The sequence below is a fragment of the Carya illinoinensis genome, chromosome 9 (assembly GCF_018687715.1).
Source record: "Carya illinoinensis cultivar Pawnee chromosome 9, C.illinoinensisPawnee_v1, whole genome shotgun sequence".
NCBI classification, from domain to species: domain Eukaryota; kingdom Viridiplantae; phylum Streptophyta; class Magnoliopsida; order Fagales; family Juglandaceae; genus Carya; species Carya illinoinensis.
Window position 1 is genome coordinate 25,490,464 of NC_056760.1, and position 22,817 is coordinate 25,513,280.

At 33.3% G+C, this 22,817-nt stretch overlaps 1 protein-coding gene across 7 annotated transcripts; it reads right to left on the reverse strand.

Annotated features, from left to right (window-relative positions):
* Positions 1–2,070: 2,070 nt before the first annotated feature.
* LOC122277603 lies at positions 2,071–17,406 on the reverse strand. Of its 7 annotated transcripts, none has more exons than XM_043087669.1 (16): positions 17,252–17,406; positions 16,215–16,323; positions 15,976–16,083; positions 15,477–15,512; positions 15,122–15,232; positions 14,834–14,917; positions 14,630–14,748; positions 13,926–14,027; positions 13,177–13,293; positions 13,030–13,095; positions 11,977–12,043; positions 8,210–8,263; positions 6,933–7,028; positions 2,854–2,880; positions 2,608–2,726; positions 2,071–2,341 (listed from the first exon to the last, which is right to left on the reverse strand). In XM_043087669.1, the coding sequence occupies exons 2-16, from the start codon at positions 16,272–16,274 to the stop codon at positions 2,227–2,229; spliced, it is 1,281 nt and encodes a 426-aa protein (XP_042943603.1). In that variant the 5' UTR covers positions 16,275–16,323; positions 17,252–17,406; the 3' UTR covers positions 2,071–2,226. The 7 variants fall into 7 exon arrangements, with proteins under 7 accessions (XP_042943603.1, XP_042943607.1, XP_042943605.1 ...); XM_043087673.1 differs by having other exon boundaries at positions 2,691–2,726; positions 17,252–17,405; XM_043087671.1 differs by lacking the exon at positions 17,252–17,406 and adding an exon at positions 17,182–17,204.
* Positions 17,407–22,817: the final 5,411 nt, after the last annotated feature.

Consider the following 22,817-nt stretch of genomic DNA (forward strand, 5'->3'; position numbering starts at 1 on the left):
TTAATATAATTTTATATATAATACAATGATAATTATATAAACCATTCACAAATAAAACTGGATTTAAAACAAAATATTTTATTATCAATACTCAAACCAGTAATTAGGGGTGAGCAGTGGGTGCCCGCCACTCTCTACACCACCCTATTCACCCCCTACCTGGGTGGGGCGGGGGATCAGCTCTGCACAGATGAGGGGCGCCCCCTACCCATATGAAAGGTGCATCGCGGAGGCGGGACTAGGGCGGATTACAAGGAAAAATTCCCCACCCCTGCCCATGCGGGGGCAAAGAGCGGGGAAGGGGTGGCCTCGCCCCCGTAGCGGGTAGCACCCTTACTGGTAATATATGAGAAAAATTAATATTTTCTCAGAATAAAATTACATGTTAACAAAAAAAAGTTTAGTTTGAGATATTAAGTAATCAAATACTAATATGAATACTATATCCCAACAATAAAAAAGACATATAAAACTAAGTATTTATAAACTTAAAAATAGAATTTATTCATGTTATATGGGTTGATTGCATGTAACCTATAATTTACATGTTTATTAATCGCGTTCTATCGTGGCAATCCATTTTGATCCAAAATCATTTATATCAGATTCAAATTTGTATCGGGTTCATGGGTCGTGTCATATAATGTCATTCCTAATTATAATAATTATATTTTTTCATAATATATATTATATTAATAATCAAAAACCTTATAAATATAATTTAAGATACAAACAATATTACTTATAAGGTCATGTATAAATATATATATATTATATATATAGTAATGATACATACAATTGTGGATTGCATAAATGTTGTGAAATCATTTTGAAAAAGAGTAAGGTTTACTGTTCAAAAATTAATTTATTTCCATGTGACTCCCATAGTTATTTACTTCTTTCAAAGTGATTACAAGGCGCTTACATACTCACGACTGTAAATATCATTTCTTATATATATATATATATTTTATGTATGTATGTATATAAGAATAAGAAAAACTTCAAAATTCCCTTGAAAGAAAAAGAAGAAAGGCTACACAGTATAAATGTATAATAATTGGAGCCCTGGCATCCACCCCAAAGCCGGGGGGGGGGGGGGGGGGACTAATTAATGCATGTTTGGAATTATGGTGAAAAATATAATTTATAACTTTAAGATTTATAACTTGTAACTTGAGGAATAAATTCTATTATTAAAAAATTATTTATTATTTAGTATATGTTTAAAAAACTTCTAAACACATTACATTACGTTTGTTTAGAAACAAATTAAAGAAATATTTTTTAATATAGATATGACGATTATTTAAATTTTTAAAAATTATGATCATATCATTAAAAATATAAAAGGTATAATTATCTTAGAGTTGTACAAGTATTTTCATCGATTAACAATCTTTTTAAAACTCAAATTAAGTTCTGTATTATTTGAAAAAACACGTTTGTTTGAGATTAAAATTATTTTAATATGTACCACAGGCAACCAAATTTTTCTATGAAATATTTTTTGAAGCTATTTAAACACTTTTTAAAATTCATACTGCAACAACCTCAAACAGATCCTTAGATTATCACTCATAAGTTTGGAACATAGTTTTTTTTTCAAAAATAAGAAAAGAAAAATAAACTAAATCAATGGGTTTTTGTAACAAGTACTGCAGTTAATAATACAGTCATGATTGTGTAGCAAACGCCATAAACTCCTATAAAAAATAATAATAAAATTAAATCCACTATTAGATCCACAATTAAATTTTTTTTTTAAAGGACAAAAATAGCTCCAAACGGCCTGCCCTATACGTACTTGAGTAGGAAAAGTTAACAAATGCGCCAACGTCGGTCCGGTTCGGGTCGAATTTTATTATACATATTGGATGGAGGACACCGGGCCGTACAAAAATCAAACAGTTATAACATATTGGAGCCACCATCTCCAAAATGACTCATTGTCCATCCATGAGGAGGGGAATGGTATGTCTTCTATTACACCGAAAAGGTTAAGTCCCATTAAAATGAGGAAACAAAAAAAGTATACAAAGGCCAAAATCTGGATTCTAAGAACAAATATTGTGGTCAATCAAATAATGAAAAAAATAACATCTACATCAACTAAATTATGAAGTATATATAGAAGGAGAGTTGGTGTCTGTAGGTGAGGTTAAACTACCATATCCAAACATCTTGGTAAAATTACAAGCTAGACAAATCGGTTTTGTTGTTTTCTTATTCTGTATGTTTTCCCTCTTTTAAATGGATCAACCCAGTTCTTGTCCTTCTCAACCGCTTGATTCCAACGCTCTTTGAATGTCTGAAGCTCCCATGTCGATTGCCTCCTAATCTGTTTAATCCATCGTGATTGTAAAAACCATCAAGTTCATCGAAATATCGTGGAAAAAGAAACGCTGCTTGATGCCATATAGTCAACAAAATCTATATGCCATCCCTATGCTTTCTGAACAATAAGAGACTTTCCAGGCTTCAGGCTTGTACAGAATTAGATATCTCATTGAAAACATAATAAGAAAACTAGTTACATAAAAAGTTTAAGACAATCTTTGCATAATTCTAGTCATGTCTAGGGCAAATATTACTCGGTCGTAATACCTTCTAAAGTTCGAGTTCATTATATTGAAACCATGTCTCGCATTCTTTGTTCTAGCTACATTTTTTTTTCTTAAAACTCTCACCTCGGTTCGCACATCAAATGCTGAAGCACCATGTTTCTGAAAATCGAGAAGAAAAATTAACAAACAAATGGTAAATTTAAGCCTAAGGTCAGGCCAACAAAAAATGCCTAATCTATGCATGAAGGGAACCATAATCTAGTGTTTGAAAGGAAATGAAGCTTACCTTAGCCAAGTCTTCAGGGTTCGAGAGCTGCAACAAAAATTTAGTGAGCATAACAATTTACAGAGGGAAATAAAACATATTCTCAACCATTAAACCTACTCAATTATTGGAAATAGATTGATATGAAAAATTAATTGAAAGATCATACCACCTTGATACTTTCATTTACTGTTAAACCTTCAAGTAATAAGCAGTGGACCTAACAGATTAATCTACCACTTATCAAGCATAGAAAAACCGCTTCTACAAGACAGTTTTTGAGGGATCACATCGCCATAGTTTTGATACGAGCAAACCTCAGAAGTTGCCAAAATCTTTGCTCTTTGTACTTACCTGGAAGAGTGCTTATCACCAGCCAACAAGGCTATTGAGCCTAGCCAAGTGATCTGACTCAACATAGATGCTGTCTCTTCTTCCTTTATTTTTTTGTTTGGATAATGAACATACATGCTGTCTTATTAACGTCATAATGAGAAAGGAGGTTAGCTAACACCTGTGCGCTATGGTTTTCATAATCTCAGTAAATACATTATTATCCTCGTAATGTTTTTTTTCTTTACAAGTAATAATATTATATATATATATATCAATATGAGTAACCAAGTACACTAGACGTATGCAAGAAAAACACCTAGCCCATACAAGAGAGCCCCTAATGACCCATAAGGGCGATGAAAACCTATCCAAAATACACCAAGCCCGAATTGGAAAACTATCGTTACACCTCCCCGACCCCATCCCTTAGACTCCATAAAACTAATCCTCTACCCGAACATCCCACTACGAGAATGTCTTCACAAATCCCTCCCTTTAGCCTTCCCTCGACTTGAGCTACCTCCCTTAGCACTGTAGTTGATTGCCCATGAAAGATTCTCTAACTCCCTGCTTTTCTTAAACTTAGATTTGGTTTCAAGCGAGTGGCTCACCTCGATTGCAATGAGTAGTGCTTTAAATTGGTCTTCATATTCTCCCTGTTTTCCATATGAAAGTCCCAGGGTTTGAAGAAACCCGTTATCTTTATTCAGAATCCAATCCGATGTTGAACCTACTATATCGTTAATCAGAGGAAGAGAAACTAGGGGAACGACATTATCCCCAACCTTAGTACCAGACTGCACTCTCGACTCTAAACCTTCCCCCACATGAGGCCCCAATGACAAATCGATAATTTCCTTCCCGCCAAATGGTTGCTCGACAACTATATGATTGTTGTCCCCTCCATCTGTTACCATTACAGGTTCCTCCCCTCCATCAACATTGCATGTATTTGCTCCACCCCTCTACGATCCTTGTCGTGCCAATTTGTCTGACCCTACTACTTCCTCAAGAAGGGAAGAACTACCTTTGGTTACCCCATTTGCATCTTTTAAAAGAGACTTGACTGTTTCTTCCAAAATAATCAAGACTTGGAGGGACCCCCGTCATCAACTACAAAACCCTAGACAGAAGGACCAACTTCATCTGCAACTGGTGCCTGAGACCCTACACCTCCCTCAAAAGAGAAAAATAGTGACACTGGCATGAACAAAGATGCCAGCGTCCAATGACCCTATCATTGACACACCCTTTGCTTGCACACTTGTACCCACGACTAGGTCCAGCCTCTTATCTACTTTAGTCATTAGATCTCTTACATAATCCATAACTCCCTTTAATTGAGATTTGACATCCCACAAGAGCCCCTCCAACTCTCCCAATGTCACCTATGGTCTTTCGTCTCCTACAAGTGCCTTGCCCTTTCTTTCTACCGCTGAGCTGATCTCGGCCTGACTACCTCCTAGTGACCTCAACACCATTGCGTACAAAGCACCTTTGATTGAGGAAGGTCTTCCCACTGATTTTCCATCAACAAACTCCCTACTTTGAGTAGTAGTTTTGGATTCCGTGACACTTAGAATGAACTGCAGAAAGTCTTTCCATCCAATGCCATTTGCACCCTCCAGAATCACCAACAAACCTTTCCTCCTTCCATTTTGGAATCCTCATAATGTCTGGCGAACACAAATTTAGAGCAATCAAATTCAATTAGATTCTACAAAAAACAGTTAAAGAATGGGGCACAAGTAAGGAATAACCCTATTGGCACTCCACTTTAAGCTTCTCACTCCCCTTTGTATTTATAAAATATATCATTTAAAATCTTTCTTAAGAAGCTAGAAGTGGAGCATCAATAGCACCACCTAGCTAATAAATAGTACATATCTCTATTTGGATTAACACATTATACTTACATGCAAGTCTACAAAGATAGAAAGGGAAGAGCTAAAAACTTAAGTTTATGGAGGCCACACGTAAACTAGTATGGATCATATATTTACACCATATACGTGTGTGTGTGTGTGTGTAGGCACATGCCTAACATATTCAAATCTCCGATTAAATGTAACTTTAATTATTTTCTTTGTAGAAATCAAATTGTTCTGCATGAGATGAAGATAAACCAGTTGACACTCCAAATCCACATCCCATGCATTTATAATGGTCCACATAATCTCAATATGAAGTGAAAGAAGTTGCATTGTACGTAGTGTATATAGTACCACCCTACAAAATTTAAGTTTTTTTTTAATAAGTAAAAATAATGGCAAGCAAAGATACTCTTTTTACAAGAGAGATGTACATCTATGAATTCATAAGAGAGATGTACATCATGTGTATGTTTAATATGTTTATATCCATGAATATATGAGTAGATGCATACCTACAGGCACCTGATTACCTGCACATGTCCCTATACATATGTAAATATTTCCATTCCAGCTGCAGGTAGTATTTTTTAGTCTATTTATTTTGTTTAAAAAATTTAAGTGGAATGGTATTATAAATCTGTTTGATTTTGCACCCCAGAGATTACTCAGGACTTTGTTACAAACACCCAGTGCCAATAAAAAAATAAAGAAAAAAGACCTGTTTGATTCTCTCACAGTTTTTTTACAAGTGATTTTGACACATTTTGGATGATTCTTACAAGTGAAGCAAATAAAGTTAGTTCTCACGGCAAGGACAAGGTATTCTTGGTCATCAACTATCACACGCCACTAACTTATTTAGCAGCAATAGCCAATCACAAGATCAAGCCCTTCAAGATATGGAAACGGTGCTTGCATGGAAGCTAATTAACCAATGCAGTCCCATGTTGAGCTGATTGTAGACAATGCATAGTATTTCAATCTTTTATCAAGAAAATCAACAGCATTTTTTAAGTCAATTGCAAAAGGAAAGCCTCTTGAACAGAAAAGTCCTTTGAGAACACTTTCCATTTCTGGAGACCTCACTTACTCGGGCAAACTAAAGAAAGGAATGAACCTCAAGAATTATGTTCCATGCAGAGTCTGGACAATTGACCCTTCATCACAAGGTCCATATGAGTTCCAGACTTTGTGAGACTAAATTACAAATGGTTAGCCAGATTTTGACCAGGTGCCATTTTAGAGCAGTACTGAGATCGAAGAGTATGATTTTGGATTGGATAAACTGGCTAAAAAAGAAACCATGTAGTCTATCCCCATTACTTGACAAGGATACATAAAGCTGGTGCCAATTCAATAGGTATAAGGCCAAGTTGAGTTCAGTTGAATGCTTTCATTTGGACATCTATATGGATATTTTAAAGCCTAATTGACAACATAAATGAAAGCAACGAAAAGTTGGTATTCAAGAGAAAAAGATAGGAAATCCAGAGAAAATGGAGAAGCCAAATCAAACAATTAATCTTGGTTACCAAGTTTAGGCAATAAGAACAACAAACAAGATAAGTTTGACTTCATGCCAAGCAAATTGTCTGGACAAAAGCTAGGCAAACAAGTACCATATTGAATAGATAACCCACAGAACATATAAAAAAGGTAGGCATAAATGTAATTAATTACATTTCCTAAATGTTAAATCCTCTCAATAGAACCTGGTATTGGCTACATAACATACTAATGATTTCTTTTTTTTTTTTTATGAGTGACATAACATACTAATGATTAAAATCCACAAAACTTTGTCGATTCAGTGGTCCAACGAAAAAAAGTAGGTAAAGTATTAAATCCAACCTCAGTTTAAACAACGAGAGAAAAGACAAAGCAAATAACCTTTTTTGCCGGCAGTCCACTCCCACCTAAAGTTTGTATGCCCTTATGAACAATGTATTCACTATCAATGATTCCCACATTCCTAGTGCGGTCCCCCTGTAAAATGCCATATTTATCCATCAAGTATTTCTAATGTTACATGTGTAGTGAGAATTATTTTGATGTACTAGAAAGGGAGAGGGAAGAAGAAAAAAGGAAGTCATTAAGCGTTTACACATAAGTAAAATAGGCCTCACACCAATTGTTTGTTACATCTCATAAAATGGTAAGATAATAAATAACCACTTGAAATAGCCTCCGGCAACCAGTCTTACATGCCCAAAAGAAAGGCATAAAAGGTTTTGATAAGTAGGTAGGAAGATTAAAAAAATGACAACTCTTTTTTATCCAAATCCCGGTACTACATTGATTTAATGAGGTAAATAAGCAAATGTATTCAGATTTATAGTCTAGATGGCATCAAAAAAGTAAATCCCTTCACATTTATCATTTACATGACATCAGAAAACAGCAATATAACTATCAACCCAAACATGTAAGAGAAAAGAAGGGGTGAGACTGGTACCTCTAAAGCAAGAAAATTAACTACATGCTCACTTTAAATTGTCAACACAAATTAATAGTGAAGAAGCAAGCTCACTACCAAGCAAAACTAGTACTTTAGAAACCTAACAGGATAGCCCACACAAGTATGCTGTTGATCACGCTAAGCAATAATTGACAATAATACTACTGCTATTGGGTACACGGTAAAGTTGCGTTGGTAGGCATGCTTGTTCAATAACTTTAAAAAAAAGGTACACTTGTCCATTATATATTGAATAAACAAAAAGCTCGCTTCCATTCAAACCATCTCTTTAAACTAGTTTCTTTTCTTCTATTTCTTTTTTACTCCAACTTTCAGCATTGACCACAATTTTATTGCCATTAGTTGGGTCACATGCTTCGAAAAAGCAAGACCGTACTTACAACAATCAACTATATAATTATCATTATCAGACTTCACAGCAGATTAATACAAGAGATTTAGGCAGATTAATGCAAGAGATTTAGGAAGGGCTGATGGAGATTTTTGAGAAGTGGCAGGAAAGGTGAATTTGTTCCTTGCTAGCAATGAAACACAATGACACCAAAATAAGCTCCACTGACAGGTCGAGCTTTAATATTTGGTTGCATAATACAAGTAATTGAATATAATTAGAAATCAAGGAAATAGGTTGAGAAAATCTCTTAACATCAGAGGTCTTAAACTATGCCCAGAAAATATCTTATCTCACCTGTGCACAATACCCAAGTTTCATATCCATTCCCCATCCATGGACAAGATCATTCTGAACAAAAGGAAAGAAACTTCGTAAATTAATTAAACTATAATTAAAAACTGGCACTTACTGTAATTGTTCCACTCACGGATTATAGAAAGATAACTACTACAAAAACAGAAAATAAATGCAAAAAATTGGGAAAAAACAACAAAGATTAATCTAATCTAATATTAGCTGAAACCTAAATTCAAACAAAACTAAAAACCAACAAAACAAAACAAACCAAACCATGGAAGCACAAAATGTCAGACAATTTAGGATCAACCAAAACCACCAATTATATAAAAGACCATCTTCTCTCGAGTGGATGAAGGCAATGGGATCATTCACAATCTCCTCAGCTCAAAGTCAATGCACTGTGCTGTAGACATTGACAAATTCAATGGTGAATAAAAGCATTACAGAAATTGACAAATAGACACAAAACAGGTATGACACACTATCACTAAAATTCCCAAACCCAGGCGGCAGACAAATTTCCAATGGAGTGCAAACAAATAGTTCCTCATGAACTGATTCCTCACCACTCCAACATTGCCCAGCTCCACTGCCCAATCCCTTATCAGTTCCCAAAGGAATACATTTCCCCTCTCTAGTGACCCGTGACCACTCCGAGAGCTGAGACTTGCCCAAGACAGCTACTGACTTTTGCTTAGGGCCTTCATTTTTTTATATTACGTTTATCAGTGAATAATAATTGTATTGATAATAGAAAATAGGCATAGTCAAGTAGAGGGGGTGTATACAAGAGCAACACCTATACTTGGTAGGCTGGCCTTCATTTTTGGATACAAGTAATGAAGAATTTTATTGAATTAAACATTAGGCATAGCCTAAATAGCTTAGGGGCTTCATTAACAGATAACATTCCCCAATTGGTATATGAGGTCAGAGACCGGTCCCCTTCAATACCACCTACGGAAGATACTATCATATCCCCATGAGTTTCACCCAAAATAAAATCCAAGACTGCCATATCCCCCAATAAATCCTGGCGCCATCAAAATGTTCCTCATATCCATATGAATTATGTACCACCAGCCCTCTGAGTTCAAGATCAATTGCAGAGAAGCAAAAATAGGCTTCAGTTACCTATCAAAAAATAGGCTTCACCAGTTGATTATGAAGATTTTTTTCGAAATGTGGATCAGAAAGACATTGCAACCAGTCGTTCCCTGATATTAAGAGTCACTAGGAAGACCAATCCTCTTGCTCCAGCAATCATCTTCATTATCAATGCTCCAAGAATATCAAACTTGCTTCGGCAACAAACATATAGGAGCTAGATGCCCTGACACTTGAAGTAACCCATTTAGCAACATATCCCTTAACAGGCTGGCTCAAGCCATTTGAAATAATGGCCTGCTTGCTCTTTCCTTTTTCTCTCTTTATCGCCGGTCAAAAACAGCTTACTGGGCTTCATTCAATCTAAAATAAGGGACTGCTTGCCTTTGTCTTTTGTTCATGGACCGGACCTAAATTCCATGAGTCAGGCCATTATATTGGCTCCTTCCCCTTTTTATTGTTGCAGACCAGATCCACTTCCAATAGGCCAATCCTTTTAACTGACAAATGGTTTTGATTTTCGCACACGAAAATAAGCCTTTGATGAGAGAAGAAGCCATTGTGAATTGGCCAGAACCTGCCCTGCTTGCTAAGCTTAGAAGCTTGTCCACTAAAGCCAAGCCCATGTCCACCTGTCCTAATAAATCATAACTTTTCACTAATTTTAGTCATCTGTTCCCTAAGGCTATAAAGATAACTGCTTATCTTCCTTTGGTCTCCATCACCATTTGAGATGGCATAATCACTAATTTCGGCAAAAAAAAAAAAGCATCAGTTATGTCTGCTGCCTTGGGTTCTGTTTGCATGCTTTATTCTTATGCTTTAAAGCAGTTTGGGGGGTTGAAGGTTAATCTCACTAAATCTAAGACTCTGAGTTGTTCCCAGTGGGTCAAGTACTAATATAGACAGTCTTGCTAGTATTCTAGGGCGTATGATGTCTTCTTTACCCATGAAGTACTTGGGTCTTCCTTTGGGAGACACTTTCAAGACCAAGGCGATTTGGGATGGGATTATCAAGAAGGTCGAGCATCAGTTGGCTGGTTGGAAGATGATGTACTTATTTAAATGTGGCAGGATTACCTTGACTAAGAGCACTCTTTGTAATCTACTCACATAGTACATCTCCTTGTCCGCTTCCTTGTAGTGTGGCTAACTGTCTAGAGAAGCAACAAAACGGAACTTCGCCTGAGGTGAGTTAGAATAAGTAATTGATTCCACCTCATATGTAGGTCCAACTAGGTTTTCCAATCTCTGGAGGAGGGATTGGGAGTACAGAACTCTCTCTTGTTTAATCGAGCACTCTTAGGTTCCGTTTGGTAAGTGAAATGAAAATTTTGAATTTTAAGATGAAATGTTAAAATATTATATTTTAATATTATTATTGTTTTGGGATTTGAAAAAGTTAAGAAAAATTTAAATTATTTATTATATTTTGTATTGGGATTTGAGAAAGTTGTAATGATGAGATGAGAATTTTGAGTTTGAGATGAAAATTTTATGTTGCCAAACTGAACCTTAAAGAGGTGGATTTGGTGCCATTAGAATGACAAAGAGGCATTGCGGAGGGATGTAGTATATTCTAAATATGGATACCAATCGGTGGATAGTGTTCTAATGAGATTCCAGGATCCCGTGGAGTAGATTTATGGAAAAACATAAAAACAAAGTGGTTTTTTTTTTTTTTTGTGTGTGTTGGGCGGGGGCCGCGGGGGGGGGGGGGGGGGGGGGGGGGGGGGGGGTGCGCATTTTTCAAATATATTATTAGATTTTGAGGTGAGATATTACTCTAGGATTAGAAACTGGCATGATTTGTGTGAAGACAGGGCTCTCAAGGAAGCTTTCCCAAATGTTTAGAGGGTTGGTCTTTAAGGATGCTTATGTGGCAGATCATTTGGAGATATCTAGTGGCTTCCCTTACTGGAATGCAAGTTATGTCAGAGGAGCTCAACATTTTCTTTTTAAATACTGCCTTCCTTTGGGGAACTGCTATAAAATTTAATAGGCTTAACTTGAATCTTTTTTCTACTTCTAGTTGGGTGTTTCTCTTCTATACATCTTGCGTGCTGGGGTTGCACCTTTCTGGTGCTTTTCAATGGAATTTATTACTCATCAAATAAAAGATATATTATAACAAGTATCCAGATTCATGGACTTGTGATACAAGTATACGGCATACAACAGTAAGAAAAAGCAACTTCATATAGCACATGGCACAAAAAACTTGCAATTTAATCCGAAGCTTTGAATCTCTAACATCTTGGATCCACCAAGTAACATGCACAAAATGTTGGCATTTAAATATTGCGGCAAAATCTTTATGAATAGCAAAATGATATATCCCCCAAATAAGAATTCCAATCCCCAAATAAATTTTGTTATCATGTCATTATCAGACTAAACAGCTTACACGTACTTTTCCTTTATACAAGTAAAACTGCTTGTACATACTGAAAGATGCTAGCTGGTTTTGCTGGTAAAAGCTATTGGTGGAGTTTTAACTCAGGACTAAGGTTTTAGTTTAAATGAAAATGAAAAGGGTCATTATCAGTACATGACAACAATGCAGAAACATGAGCCTTATTTGCTTGAATAATTTTTCTAAGATGGTAGCATAAGTTATAGTCTTTCCAGATACATCACATGTATATCCTTACCTGTATAAGATGCCATGTGCAATGCCAAGCAGATCTTGAAAACACCGGAGCCATGCCTTCAACAAATCTACAAGTAAATACAGACAATCAAAATAAAATCTTACTTATAAAAAAGTCAAAATAAAATTACTCCCCTATTAAATTGAACAGAAGATAACCATCAGTTGGATCAATATTATCAAAAAAGACTTGTACCCAAAAATAGGTTAGCTCAAAAGATTAAAACTGCTCTCTCTTGATATTTTTGGGAGATGAACTTTAACTATTTAAGTTGTTAAAACTTAAAAGACATTACCAAAAATTTATTCATTTTAAAAGACCTGGGAACTACAAAGATGAGATTGACATGGCAGAAGACTTCTGTTAAACAACATTAAAGAAATGAGGTTTCAGGGGGTGTCATTTGGCACTCTATATTCTCCTAACTTTAAGGGATCTGGAAAAGCGAATAGCAGAGCACTGTATCTCTCAACTCAAAACACGAACAACATCCCTGTATATATTCTTCTTAGTCAAAGTCAGAGAAGCCAAAAACAAAAGTTCCCCCCCCCCCCCCCCCCCCCCCTCTTCAAAACAACCAACCCCCTTACACGCGCCTGTCATCCCCTCTATCTTTCTTTTCTTATATGGAAAGTACATTGAGAGCAACATATTGACAACAATGACACTGGTCTCAGTCATCATGCAGATGTTGGGTGTGTTTGTCAACACTGAGAACCTTACATGTAGGAACTGCCAGTCTGCTGCAAAAGCCTTGATACTGTCTTCATAGCCTCTAATTTTTCATGTAATAGAGCGCAATCATAAATTAGGTTTTATGAGTTAAGGAGTTCAGATCTGAACAGGTCCTATTTGTTTGACAAGTAGTCAAATCAATCAATAATTCCATTTCTTTTACAGCCCAATTTTATGGAACTTTATAGATATACTCATGTAACTGTTCATTCTTCTTTGGTTACGGAAAGGAAAAGTGAAGGAAAACTCAAAGGTTCCAGAAAAGTAAATCAAAGAAAAGATAATGTCCATTTCCAAGTGCACGGTATGATAACTTACCCAGTGCATGGGGGCCCCTCACTGGAATCTGAACACTTCACGCTACCTCTGCGGTCATAGACTCTCCTGTACAGAGAAGAATTCTATATATAAGCAATACAAGTTTATCCCCACAGATGGTTCTCATAAGACCACATCATTATTCACCTATGAAACTTCTTCGTTCTAGCACGAATAGTAATTCTATGATGTATATCAGTTGAATTTGGGTCCAAAGCTGGTTGAGATATCTCAAGTCCTTCCGTTTTCACAATATCCAGGTACCTGGAAAAACAAAATCTGAAATCAACTTGTTCTCTGTGGAGAGAATATGAGCCTCCCAATAAGTAAAAGATAAAGCCCCAAGACCACAATACGAAACCATGATTGCACAAATAACCCCCCCCCCCCCCCCCCGCCACTATCCAAATACTGACCAACATCCTGAAATAAATAAACTGTCTCAATATACTGTTCAAGGTTGGATGGTTTCAGGAGTAACTACACCGAGCAAGACAGTAGATTTCCTTCCTAGGAGTCTAGGGAGAAATGAGCTGGACAGCAATTGAAACAGGATTTAAAAGATATATATCACGGGTAACAAAAATATGACAAGAAATTGGAAGTTAATAGATCCAAATATAGTCAAGACAATACCGAGCAATTACTTCAACTATATAAATCATCTGATCAACTACTGTTGAAAATAGTCAAGACCCAGGAACAATGTAATCCAGATTTCCCAAAATCTTCTAATTTTCTTGGAAAGAACTAGAAAGCTCTACACCCCCAAGATCTTTACTTCAGTCTTGAAGCATTTGTATTAATGTCCAGAACTGACATGACTATAACCTTTACACTCAACAGAATTACAAATATCAGAGTCAAAAGATCTCCAAGAAGAATGTCAAGTGTACCTTCCCGGGTTAAAATGCTCAACACCCAAATCTTCATCCCAAATAAATATGTAATCATAAATGGACACCACATCTGGATGTAGAAAGCGCTTTGCAAACCACCTGAGATGAGGAAAAATAAGAAAAACCAACAAATAAAGCATGAATAAGGTTAACATGTATTTTTGCAACAGTGACGGTAGGATTTGCAATTTAAAAACTTCGCCAAGAAGCCAAATTCTTTTCATACCATATGACGATCTAAGTCATAGTCTGACCCCCAGAACTTAGATACCCATTAACTAAGGCATGAAATAAAGAATATAATTGGAAAAAATAAAAATATAAAAACAATTTGGTTTCCTAATGCCTTTTTTCAGGGCTGACCCCAGATTTGGAGACTGAGGGTGGCATTATGTAGAAAGCCAACAGTACAAAACCTTTTGTTAAACTCCTGCATTACTCCCATAACCTAAGAGGCTCGTTGTTTCAAGTCCCAGGTATTATAATTTAAATAAAAAAAAATTAACCTCATCAGAAGATATACGATTAAATTCATATGCTACCAAAGCACCTCCAACAAAACATATCAATCCCCAACTATAACCATTAATCTACCCTATACGGCTACACGTTAAAATTCTAAGTACTCATATATATATATATATATATATAATAAATAAATAAATAAATAAAACTCCAATTACTGGTGGTTAAATCTTTACCACTTTGTTTGGTTTTGAGCAACTATGTGTATGGCCTTGTTACTCCAGTCGAGATCCCACCACCCATCCATATTGCCATCATAATGGAATAGAATAATTGTAAAATTCTCTGGAAGAAACTGAATTCAATGAAATTAGATAAATGTATTACCAATAAGAAAAAATGTATTCAAAAGAAATAAGAAAAAAGAAAAAATGTATTACCTTTTGCACAATAGCATCCACATTATGCTTTTGTTTAATACCAACTGGCATTGCCAGCAAGTTATGATTGCTAAAACCATTGACCTGTAATTCAGTAGCCACCATATGTCACAAGAAATAATGATACAATTCTTTTACATAACAAAAATCCTGCAACAGAAAGTTTCGAAAGGCCAAGTCTACCAATACTTTTAAAAATCATCTAACAGTTTTTCCACAGCCAGAAAAAGTAAGCGCAAATTTTAAAGGTAGGTTTAGAAACCAAATACTATAGGATCTGAATCTAACCTTTGACCGGGAACTACTTCTTGACCATAAAGGCCTTAGCTCCAAATCTGACCTGCCTTGTATTATACCATGAGGCAAACCATGCAAAAATCTAGATTCCAAATGATACTCCTATTAAGAGAATATAGAATCCTTAGACTGATAATGAAGATATAGAACATACATATTCCACATGAATCATCCAAGCCATGTGACTGAATCAGCCGGAGTTTCAAAAATTTATAAGCCATATACTAAATGGAGTTAACAACAACTACCACTCTACCAAGAAGCTATTTACAACATTTATGAGCAAATAAAGCGAAGCGATGACGTGCTAAATTGACAAGATACATGAAGAGACTACAGTACTTACCTTTACGGTGTTGAAGCGATGCAATTCTCCATCCATCTGGTAATGGGAAAAATTACCACGACGATAATAAAAGGTTAGCTAAAGAAACGTCAAGAGTAAAAAGAGCTGGACACAAATCAAATATAAGTATGAAGCAGTATATAAAGCCTTGAGGTGATTCACTGAGGAGAAGATATTACAGATGGCAAACTAGCCACTGAAGATAACTAACACTACCATGAATTGAAAACGGGAGACTCTGGACCCGCTAATCGTGAACCCAAATGAATAACTATATAAGTTTGATTTATTTCTGTTCCTCAGAACCATTAAGCATTCTTCTAATCAACCAACACATTGCAGGAATGTCATTATGGAAATTCCTGAGGTGGAAAAGTATCAAACAAGTTGAATTTGAATTTTGACCAGAAGAAGGATGGCAAAAAGACATTCTGTTTACCATATTGGTCCTCTTAAAAGATGACAAACAAGATTTAAAGAATTGATAGGGTGATTGTACCTCCGTCTGCCGATGCTGATAATTTGTGATCCTATACACAAAGAATAAGGCAACTGTACACACGACTCCCAAAAACGGAAGCTGTCTCATCTTTAATCCACATTTTCCCTACACCAGCATCATATACTTTAAGCTCTAAAAATATCAATTTTAGAATATGATACAGGTTAGTGTTAATATATCCCAAACCATTATCAACTATAATTATAAGTGTGAACAGAGAAACAGAGAGACCATACCCCATCAGAGAAGGCATTCCGTTTCCTCATCAGCCATCTCCATGATTTTAATGGCTTCATAGACTACAAAGGCCTCTATTTAGTTCTCATGACAGACCGTAATCAAAACCTATTGAGCAGAGACTAATATCAGAAGTGATCATAATAAACAATAATTACCCAAGTAAATTCCATATTTCACATTTATCAAAAAGTATTTCTGGTTAATAACAAAAAACAAGAAGCTTATGTTCAAAATATTACGTCTCTAGCTTAGGTTATCTCAGAAGCCACACGTGTCCCTGCAAACTCTACCGCAACAGGAAAACAAAAACTTGTCGAATTATTCTTCACATGTTAACCTCTTAATATACTTGCTTGAAATGAATGTGTATGTGTGCGCGGGAGCGCACGTGTGAATGTAGATGAGAGCTTCTCTGTTAATCTGACATCTGAAAAATGCATAACCTACGCAGAACCCTCTAAAGGATAACAGAGATACGCTTGAGACATCGAACCCGCAACCCAAGTCAAAGGTTCAAAATTGCATCGACTATCCAACGAAACCAAAAGAAGGTAACTACAAATAATCTACTTCAAAACATTCCCAATACAAATATCATCCAAGAAAACAAATCCGGCATACAAAATGACGTATAGCCCCCCTGGATCAGGATTTTTCAGCAATTTCTTCACCGGAAAAATGCAAAATACATCAAAAATAGAGAAAATCACCCCGGAAAAGGGGTTCTGCCTTACAACCAGACAGTAGAAAAAGGAGTTTTTGACCATTTCCATTAGATCTAATGAGTGACACTTTTCTTGATCCTGATTTATTACACAGAAAAATCAAGCTCATAAAACAAGTTTAATATAGAAACCAACCCTCGAAATAATGGTATGCTAATAAGAATGCTTAGCATTTTAACCCCTCTAAATATCACACACTTTTTGACCAAAAAAGGAAAATTTAATCTCATAACTAGACCTTTGCTCTGGTTCTCGTTCTTTTACAAAAATACAGATTGAAAATGACTGGGACATTAATGATCACAGACCTTGAATTCCAGACGAGCGATCACGAGCTGAACCACCAACACCCCGAGTGAGAGAGAGAGAGAGAGAGAGAGAGAGAGTCGACAGACGAAGGTAACGGGGAGTAAAACGCCGCGTTTTAAGGTGGGGGGGTAAAGGGGAGGGAATTCTTCTGCATGTGACGATTGTCGTTTTTAGCTACGACTCAGGCGGTCGAGTGTAACAGTGCAACGTCATCTGTTTCACACAAAACCACACGCGCGGAGTGCCGTGCGTGTTTGTAGCTGTTCAGTGTCGATAAACAAAAGAAAAAGGGGTCAAAATGTTCGGGCGCGTGTCTCCGTTGATAATGTGACATCTGTCCTACACAGTAGTGCGCACACGTCTTCGTTATGGAGATTCGATCTGGAGTCTTCGGACACATCACTTTGTGCGCGTCGCTTGTTGTTTTTGTTTTTGTTTGATGGCCAGCTTTTTTTTTTCGATATCTGTACGAGGATGCGAATTACGATAGAAGTTTAGAATTTTTTAAATTAGAATCATTGCTTGTTATTGTTAAGACGTTAAAGTATAAATATATTTTTTAAAACTTTTTAATCCTTAAATAACATGCACACTCAATATTGATATTTTTATTCAAAAAGAAGGTACTTGAAGACATTACTACATAGGATTGTTAAGTTTTTTTAAAAATGGTAAGTTATTTTTGGATTTATTATTAAAAAAAATTTATGCTATATATAATCATTCTTATATATTATTTACATATTTTATTAATATGATTAATTATATTAATTAATATTTTAACCAAAAACTTATAAATCAATTGATTCAGAATTTAAAAAATATATATATAATTGCTTATAACGTCACATGACTCTCAATATAATAAAAAAATAAAAATAAAAATGGTTGAAGGAAATGTTGACATTAACATTTCATTTTTTTTATTCATGACAAAAGAAGATTAAAAATAATTATAACAGGTGATACCCAATAATGGTTATCTGGCACGATCTAACTTAAATCGATGAAACGAGGCGAAGGAATAAAATAGTAGAGCAATCTACAAGGCAAGATCCTTTGATTCATTTCTCACTCACGTTTGATTATTAATAAAGGTCCCCTAACTTGATCGTGGAACAATAAATAATGGAGGTGAAGAGCAGTTGTACGAACAATAACCACTATTCACCCACCATTCTTTTTTTTTTAAATATTTACACACGTATTAGTGTGCCAATATTATATATATATATAGATATGAAAACGTCTATATATATAAAGTGATTATATAAAATAAATTTATAAGTTGAAGTGTTTCTATAGAATTCGTTAGATTTATTTTATAATAAAAGTAACTTTATAATCTAATTTATCATATCAATTCGCATTAATTTATAAGTTTATTTTTGTGTAATTCAGTTGTGCCTAAAATGTTTTTTTATATATATAGAGATATAGAGTAATGTTAAATATAATTAGAATATTATTAATAAATTATGTACATGTAAAAATGAAATAACTTTTAACTATTAGAAATGAAAAGAGGCTTGTAATGAATTAGCTAAATTCAAATTATTTAGCTTTAAGCTATAGTATTGATAAAAATGTAAAATGTAATAAAAATAAATAAATTAATAATTGAAAAAACTAAATATTTTTTTATTTATTAATTACTCATTACTATATAATGAATAAATAAATAATTTAATAGAGAAATTTGATGTGAATAGTCAAAGTCAAATTTATCTTATATTATTTTATTGTTATATAATGAAAAAATAACTATTCCAATATAAAGACTTATGTGAATGGAATAGTCAAAAATTAAATTCATATATATTCATCAAAATTTTCATTTAATTTTACATAATCTATTGATGATGCTCTTATAAATTATGTAAATACCGCACACTCTTTTTAAAAAAGAGTATTGTCTATTATTAAAAGATAAAAATGATACTCTTATCACTGATTTTTTTTTATTTACTTAATGATTAAGTAAGTGTTTTTTATAATGTTGTAATTTTAAAAAAATTAAAAGTGCTAAAAAAGTACATGCGAAAAAAAAAATTTAAAAACACACAAAATCAACTAGCAGAAACTCCCAATCGAGATTATAGAGCCACTTTTAAAAAATTAATTTTTATATAAATTTTATATTTTTTTTATTTTTTTTAAATAATTATACGATATTTATAGATTTTATGACTATAAATATATATATATATATATATAAAAGATTGTTATTCTTGTACTAATATTACCATGAACTCTGGAAAGCATCACCTGCGACTTTAACTGTTAACATGCGTACTGACTTGACCATCGAAAGACAGAAATTCAACCAAAGTTACCCGTTCTTGGTCTTTTTATTTTGCAAAGCAGCCACGCAATGGCAAACTTCAAGTTGTCGTGGAATTGGTTCTAGTTCGATCGAAATTAATAATTGATATGTGAAAAAATAAATTTTTTTAATTTTTTAAAAAGAAATTTATCATTTTTCAAAAATAAAACATGGGCGGATCCTTTAGAAATTGAGTTTATCAAAGCTACTGGCTGTAAAAAAAAATTCGAATTTATTTTTATATAATACGTAGCTTTATTTCTATTTTATCTTTTTATAAAGATGTGGTCCCAAGCATAACGACTACTTCACAAGTCACAATTGACATGTAAAGTTGCATGACACGTGTAGAAAAAAAAATCAACTTTGTCAGGTTTGCAAGGATCTTAATTTCCACTTCCGAATTTGGTAAGATTTTTGTGTCAGAGATGATCGATCACAACGCATATCATGTGAAAATGTTAGATTGCTTTTATGAGACGAGAAGCATGCGTGCAAGGATCAGGGCATCACGTTCACGTGAAATATTGAAACGACCCTTTTGTGAAGGATCTTTACAAAATCTTGGATTGGAAAAATCATAAAATCATAATTATTTTATAATTTTAATACAATTTTTAAATTAAATGTTTTATTAATTTAAATTTTCAAAACCAACCAAGAGTTAAACATATTTAGAAATAATAATGTTTTATTAAAATATTATATCAAAGATATAAGTAATTATGCCTGTATCATTTTTTAAATTACATACTTATTCTGAAATATTGTAATACAAAACTACATTAAAATCAAAGACAAAATAAAAATCAAGATGGTATTTCAAACCAAATAACGCTAATTTGACTAATTATAATGTCTAGATTTGTCCCATTGACTAGATACAAGTCGTCTAATGTTACACGAAAATATCAAATAAAATCATATTACAACGAATTAATAGAAAAAAAATGCAATGCTAGGATGAGTCCTATATGTGCACCCCAAATATTCCCCCTAATGCAATTGCATTTTCATTTTTTCTTTTATCTTTTTCTTTTAAAAATTTTTTAAACATTCTTAATTATTAAGAAAAAAAGAAAAATTCACAAATTTACTAATAATTACTTCATTAACTATTAAAAAAAGTTTAAATACATGAGTAGGCACATTTGGAGTGCACATTTAGGAGTCACCCAATCATTCTCCAAAAAATAAAATGAGACTAATTAATTACACTTTTGTTTTTATACCTTCAAATATAAAGGAAAATTATTAGGTATTTATGGAATATAGATGATGTGATATTTCTATTCTTTTATTAGATATCATGTTATTAAAATTATTTATGCAAGTATTAATTTTACCTAATATAACATGTTATTATAAAACGAAATTACTACGAATTTGTACTCTAAAAAGTATAAAATGAATATGTGCATCGTAAACTATTCAAGTGGTGCAATAAAAAGAAGATTTAGCATTAAGAAAAGTTATATTCATCATTCGTATACAATATACTAAACATGATTTTTTTTTATCTTTTTTATTTTTTCTCCTTAGTAAGTATGTTGTGTAGTGATAATGAGCAGAAGAAGTCAATTAGTTTAAGAGGAATAAAACATAAAATAAAAATAAAAATAAACGTGGTGTGTGTGATGATGAGTAGTAAATCTCTTAGCATTAAATCTAGAAAACTTTTATTTATCATTCTTACACCATATACCAACATATAATTTGTCATAATTTTTATCTTTCTATTTAAATATACACATTCAAATAATGTGTGTTTAAATAAAATGATAAAAATGACAAATCACATGTTGGCAAATAGTGTGTAAATCATAAATTCGCATTATTTATATATCTTAAACCTAACATACAAATTGAAATCGAATTTAAACTAATCACATTCAAATATTAAATAAAAGTATTTTCTTAAACTGTTTGTAGCTGATACTGATACGTCATCAATCAAATACTTAAAAAAATAATAATAGGCTTACTATCTCTTACCACCAATTTACTATTACATAGTGTATTTGAACTTTTGTTATTATTATTATTTTATTTTTAATATTTTTTTAACATCCTTAATTATTAAGAAAAATTAAAAACAATATATAACTTTATTAATAGTCACTTATTTAATCATTAAATAAAAATAATAATATAAAAAATTTTAAAACATAAATAAAATAGTAAATGAGTGGTAAAGAGTAATAAGCTCATTATTTTTCCACTTAAAAATGTTTTGTACATCGACAAAATGTACTGAAAAATGTACTAAACATTATTAATATAAATATAAATACCTTTCGATACAATCATACAATACCCGGTTTCCTAGCACCGTCCAAAAAAAAGGACAACTACCCTAGGAAGCACGCAGCCGGGAATCTAGTACCTGGTCTCACCAACCTGCTAAGTATTACACAACACGTGGCATCAATAATGTTACAAAATTACTCTTAATTACACAAAATTAAAAATATAATATAATAAAAATTTAATTTTTTCAAATTTTAATATAAAATTAATATTATAATAATATTTTATTTATTATTATTTAAAATATTCATCTCATATTATCTGTATAACTAAACGAATTTTCTCATAATAAAAAATCATAAGCCTAAAACTCTTTTTTATAATTTTTATATAATCATGCATTGAATAAGAGATATTTTATAAAAATAATATTAAATTACCTAAATACTTTCAATTTAACTCATAATTATATAAAAATTATAAACCTATCATTACTCTTCTCACAGTTACGCCGTCACGGTCAACATTTCTTAGCAAGTGCTCGGGAATACGGGTTACTTTTTTGAAATCTCATGAAGATAAGCCTAGGGGCGGCTTTTAATTAGCATTTGTTTTTGGGTATTGGACATTAAGAGTGAAGGTGGTTGGGGTTAGGTCGGGGCAGCTTTGAAGTTGTTGCGCTTATAGGTCTCACCTGTCTCACACGTAGAAATATATATTATATAAAAATAAATTTATAAATTGATTTAATTTGATGTGATTTATTAAATTTATTTTATAATAAAAATAATTTTATAATTTAATATGTTACATTAAATTATATCAATTTACGAATTTATTTTTATAAAATTTTTTTAAAACTAATTATAAAAAATAATGGTAAATAACTGCTGGCTAGACAGTCAAATGCCAACAACAATGGCATATTTAAAAGACTTTTATTTAGTTTTGAATATGCAGACTTTCAAGATCAGGTTACAATACAAATA

What these genes read in the sequence shown, in the direction of transcription:
- LOC122277603 (XM_043087669.1), bottom strand. Translation starts at nt 16,274, where the DNA reads ATGAAGCCATTAAAATCATGGAGATGGCTGATGAGGAAACGGAATGCC. An exon ending in GAGCATTTTAACCCGGGAAG is followed by an intron (nt 13,294 to 13,925) that starts GTACACTTGACA and finishes TTGTTTTTCCAG; the next exon opens with GTACCTGGATATTGTGAAAA. An exon ending in AGAACGAAGAAGTTTCATAG is followed by an intron (nt 13,096 to 13,176) that starts GTGAATAATGAT and finishes TTCTCTGTACAG; the next exon opens with GAGAGTCTATGACCGCAGAG.